Raw genomic sequence first — 5,149 nt, forward strand, 5'->3', positions numbered from 1 at the left:
ATTTAAAACGACCACTAACTTCGACTGATTATTGAGAAAACACAATTTGATGCTATGATTGTGATTTGTATCCAATCTGACCGTTATTGTATTTAGCTTTCAACCTAATCCAGAATTTGTAAGAGAAGACTAGAGAGTTTTATCATTCATAGTACATATTTTGATGTTTTACTTTATTTAATGCACTGTCAATTGACAGTTTCAATAGAAGGATAAAAAAAAAAAAAAAGGAGTTATTGAAATATAGTTCATAAATAATTGAATTTGAATAAAAATCTAATAACTCTTTATTGTGCGTCCGCAAGTGCTGTTATTATTCAAATGCTTTAAAATTCATAGCCTGTCATTCTCGAGCCTTTACATAAAATTCATAGGCATCGGAATGGTTCATCAAAATACATTATGCATACATTTAACGATTTATACAGTACATTGCGGTTAAGGCACCGCGTGTTTCATTCCTTGCTCGTGTGAATACGATTTACGAAGCTAAATAAAAATTGGTAAATATATTAATTGTTATAAAATGTTGGCAACAGAGAGTATTTCTCATAAAAGTATTTTTTTAGTATATGAAAAAAAAACGCAATTTAAATTACTAATTAAACAAGGTACCCGAGAAGTTAGAATTAGTAGAAGTAGTGTTCCGATTTCCAGCATTGAACAGTACCACTGAATTTTTTTCCCAGGGAATCAGTGGTTTTTGACTAGGATAGTTATAGTTCTTTAAGTGATACAAAAAAAAAAAAAAAAAAAAAAAAATACAGAAATTTTCTTAAGGGACGGAATGTTATCTTAAACGTTTTTGTGGGTTCGTAGTACTAATTAAATTTAGTATAACTGTGCGATACTATTTGTACATGATTATTCTGAAAATGTATCAATATACTTTTTTGTTATTGCGTAATAAACTAATAATTATTGGTTTATTGTACCTACTACCGTATTGCGTAGTGAAAGGAACCCGACATCTATAACAAGTTTCAATATTTGTCGACAACTTCACTAAGAACACACAAATATGTTTAAAGTAACATTCCACCTTTATGCTAGAGATTGTTTCCATCTATCTGTTTCTTTCATAAACAAACGTTTTTAGTTTTTCAAGTATTGCCATTTAAAATTTTATTTTTAAAATCCTTAATGCTCCTTACTTTGTCAAAAATCAAGTCATCCATCAAGACCTCAATGTCCCATATGTTGCCAATTTGGCCAGAACCAGATACCATTCCTTCCATGATTAACTTCCCGACCACCCAAATCCACTTGTTTCTAACCTGGCTTCTCCTTCATTACCTAATAATCCTCCTAGGCGTCTGAAAAGAAGATGGCCTTGAAATCTTCTCCTCTAAAAATGTTATTGGAGTTCTATCAATGGGTAGATTCTCAACATGTTTGTATCAAATCACTATGCCACCTACAGCAAATTTACTTGTTGTGTATATTTTTATTCAGTTATAAATAACAATAAATAAATTATTATAAAAAAAGAAAAAAATTGAATTTTGAAACATAAATTTAGATGATATTTATGGAAAGATACTAATGAAAGATATCCCGTACTTATTATAAATCCATTAGCTTATTATTATGTTAATTTGTATCATTATTATTCACTTCATAAGTTCTTTCAGTTATTTTCATTATTATTATTTATTTTTGAATTTATTTATTTTTTTACTTTCTTTTCATTTTAGTATTTGATTAATTGAAATATTAGCTTTATCTTGGAAAACTGTTGTCTTGATGAAATTGCAGGAAGATAGTCCAGGTGGCGTTATATAACACCTGGTTATATTTATTAATAATTAGGCGGCCAAGACTCCTATTGGAGTCCTATATTGCCTAACCATGGTTGGGGGTCAAAGATCTTCATTTTGTGGGACCGCCACTCGATGAAAAAAGTCAACGCCCCAGGCCGGATTCGAACCGGCACCGCCAATAGAAATTCATTTGGTAAGACTGTGTCTTAACCACTGAGCTTCGAGCGGCCCTAATAAGCTTATTATTTTTTATATGAAAAAAATATTTTTTCATACTTTCTTAATTTCTGTATATTTTTCTAACGTTCTTTTACTGCTTAAATGTTTGCATCTTGTTTTTCATTTAGCCCTGGGGCTTCTTTTGTATTCTGGTAAGATTTTAAAAAGCTTTTTTTATTGTTTGCTGCATGCAATCACTTTTATGAGTAAGGAGACAATAGAACGTTTAAATAAACTGAGATCTTGTTACGGAAGAAATACGAAGAAGCGATTTGACTGCTATGCCCTCTTGAATCTGAAATATACAATACAAGAATATTTCAGAATCAACATCCCCCAATATGGGAATCCATTAATAAACAAGTTTAAAAAAGGGATTAACGATAAATTATTCAGAATTTCATTTTTCAATAACAACGGACGTACGCATGACGTGAACGTTAATATTAGATATATTTAAATGTATAGAGACTACAGGAGTGATGTAGTAGCAGTAGACAGACAGCAGAGTGGCTGTGATGTTTTTAATCTGTTGGCATGAAGGCCGCTTTGATCTCCTCCAGTGACAGCCTTTGATGTAAAAACCTGATCAAAAGGCCCGCCACCGCCTCTCTCTGATATTTCGTTTTTTTTTTCCTCTTTTTTTTTCCCCATCGGCTCTGTCTTTTTTATCTTTTATTCCTTTGTACGTTTGTTCATTTAAATTGAATCCTGTCATCGCTCTGTCTCCACCGATGCCAAAATTAGCGGTGGTCTGACGTTTCAATAACTGGCAGATGATACGATACAAAAAGGTGTATTCACTTTATGGTTGTCACAGGAACAGCAGAATTCGAATTGCGCTTTGGGAAGTCCTAGTGGCGCTATCTGTGAGTCGTTGGTCTGCATCAAAGTGTTTATCTTATCTTATTAAGGAATATTTGTACAAATTTATAAATGAAAATCCTCGTCGTATTTTAACCCGCTTTAATTAATCCATATTTTGTTAAATTACATCTATACGGCTACCAAAATTATCGGTTTGAGCAAAAGCATGATTCGGATTCACATATTCATTGAGTACATTCTAATGTGAAGATAAGTTTTAATTTAGAATTTTCGTGACAAAAAAAAATTCCTGAAAGATCAAACAAAGTCAGGTTTATAATTTCTAGAATTCAATAATTTGAATTATTGCTTTTAAATGATCTTGAACTAGACAATATAAATCGAGACCTTTGCCCACATAAGCGTCTTGTGGATGCGTGTTCAAGACCAGTTGTGGGTGGACCTAAGTGAACGGGTCCGCATCGGACCAGACCAGATAAATCGGTTAGTGAGCAAAAGTGGAAGGGGAACTACTTTCCATTGTGACGGACAGTGCGCATCAGTCAGAAGATTGGAACAGACCAAATAAATCTGATGAATCACTATGAAAGAAAAAGTGGAGAGGGAATTAGTTTCCATAGTAACGGACAGAGCGATTCAGTTTCATCAATAGTGGTCGATCAGATCTAGAGGTATGATGAATACGAATGTTATTGGCGGGATAACAGTGTATATCACAGTGTATTCCATTTAAAAATGCTATTTGAAAATATATTGTAGTAAGGAGGTATTGAAAATATATGTATACAATATTGGGTTATGACCCCAATATCTTTTCAAGTTGTGACATGAAGTCAATGTATTGTTGATTGGCCTTAAGCACAGACGAAGTTTTATCAGGTACAATTATCTCATTTATTAATTATATTTATTAATTTATTAACTCATATTTGGTTAAAAAAAGGTTTAATTAATAAAAACATAACTTTTTTTTCGTCTTAACCATATTTTATAGAATGTAATATAAATGAATGCAAAAACATTGTATGGACTCAAAACATTTCGTACTAAACATTAAACCTTGGTACATAAAAATCTTTTAGCAAGAAAATAGTAGACAGAATAAGGTATTTTATAAATAAGTAACCAATAATTTTACAACAAACAAAATAAATATTTATTTAAAAAAGTAAAATATCACAGTTTTTCTCACTGAGAATAAAAAAAAAAAAGTTTAAGAAATTGACATTAACAATTCCTGAACATGCTCTACGTTTTGAAAGTCCTTAACTTTGCACAATGCTTGTAATGAAGATTCGATTTTTCCGAACATGGAATCCATGATCCCGTCCAATGATGGTTTCACAACCAATTTGAAAAATCCGTCCAAGTTGGAACTATCATACTCAGGCCTGGAAGATCCGAATTCCACATTTCCCATCTTCTGCACCCGGAATTCGTTCAGAGTGACGCACTTCTCAGCACCGTGATGCAAAGTATACGATAAGTGGACGGAGTTGTCCTGAATCCTAGCGTATGCTGACATGTTCGTTCCGGCAATCTCCAGGTAAGGTAGAACAATGGTCATCAGTCCGAATCCGTAATTAATGTCGAAGAGCATATCATTACCATTTACTTCTTGCCAGCAGTCTCCGGTCCTCTTGAGAGAATCCAAACCCAAAAATGAAGCATCAGAATACTTCACCTATAAGAAAATGTTATTAGATTTGGTTATGAAGAAGTTATAAACTACATAATTATAAGAATTGTCTGTAAATTCTCACGTTTGAATCCAGCGGAATTTCAGGGAAGGGTGCACTCGTAGGCCCTAGTTGTCGTTGTCGGTAATTAAATTGCTCTAAAAGTTGGTCAAGAGGAGCATTGATATTAATCCTGTTTGCATCAACAGCTACAAGAGCTGAGAACAATACAAAGACAAAGAACTTGTACATCTTGCAAATGCGAACTGACCATCATTGGCGAGAGTCTACAATATATACCAAAAGGAGACACTCCAAAAGATACGAAGAGATTACTTCTCGAAATGCCAATTCAAAATAGTATTTGTTATTCCCCGTATGTGAAATACAAATATATAATAAGAAGTTCAATATTTATTATCTTATCAGTCATTGATCGATTTTGTTTCATTTCAATGAGGCAGTTATATATTTTTTTTCTGTTATTCCTGATTGCAAGGCTTATATACAGGGATATATACAGGGAAGTCGTCAAGGAAGAAGAAATTAGAAGGGGGTGTAAGTTCCCAGAATTGGAAAACGCAAAAAGTGGGATAATTTTACTTCAGAAAACCTGTATCTTACTACTACAATTGTAATAAACATTTTACAAAAAAGTTT

General features: G+C 32.7%; 1 protein-coding gene across 1 annotated transcript; it reads right to left on the reverse strand.

Moving 5' to 3' along the window:
* Positions 1-3,942: 3,942 nt before the first annotated feature.
* On the reverse strand, positions 3,943-4,767 carry LOC106683300 (uncharacterized). The gene is made up of 2 exons (XM_014424673.3): positions 4,574-4,767; positions 3,943-4,494 (listed from the first exon to the last, which is right to left on the reverse strand). The coding sequence occupies exons 1-2, from the start codon at positions 4,739-4,741 to the stop codon at positions 4,024-4,026; spliced, it is 639 nt and encodes a 212-aa protein (XP_014280159.1). The 5' UTR covers positions 4,742-4,767; the 3' UTR covers positions 3,943-4,023.
* Between the last annotated feature and the right edge of the window lie 382 nt (positions 4,768-5,149).

The sequence above is a fragment of the Halyomorpha halys genome, unplaced genomic scaffold (genome assembly GCF_000696795.3).
Source record: "Halyomorpha halys isolate HHAL.00 unplaced genomic scaffold, Hhal_1.1 Scaffold476.1, whole genome shotgun sequence".
NCBI classification, from domain to species: domain Eukaryota; kingdom Metazoa; phylum Arthropoda; class Insecta; order Hemiptera; family Pentatomidae; genus Halyomorpha; species Halyomorpha halys.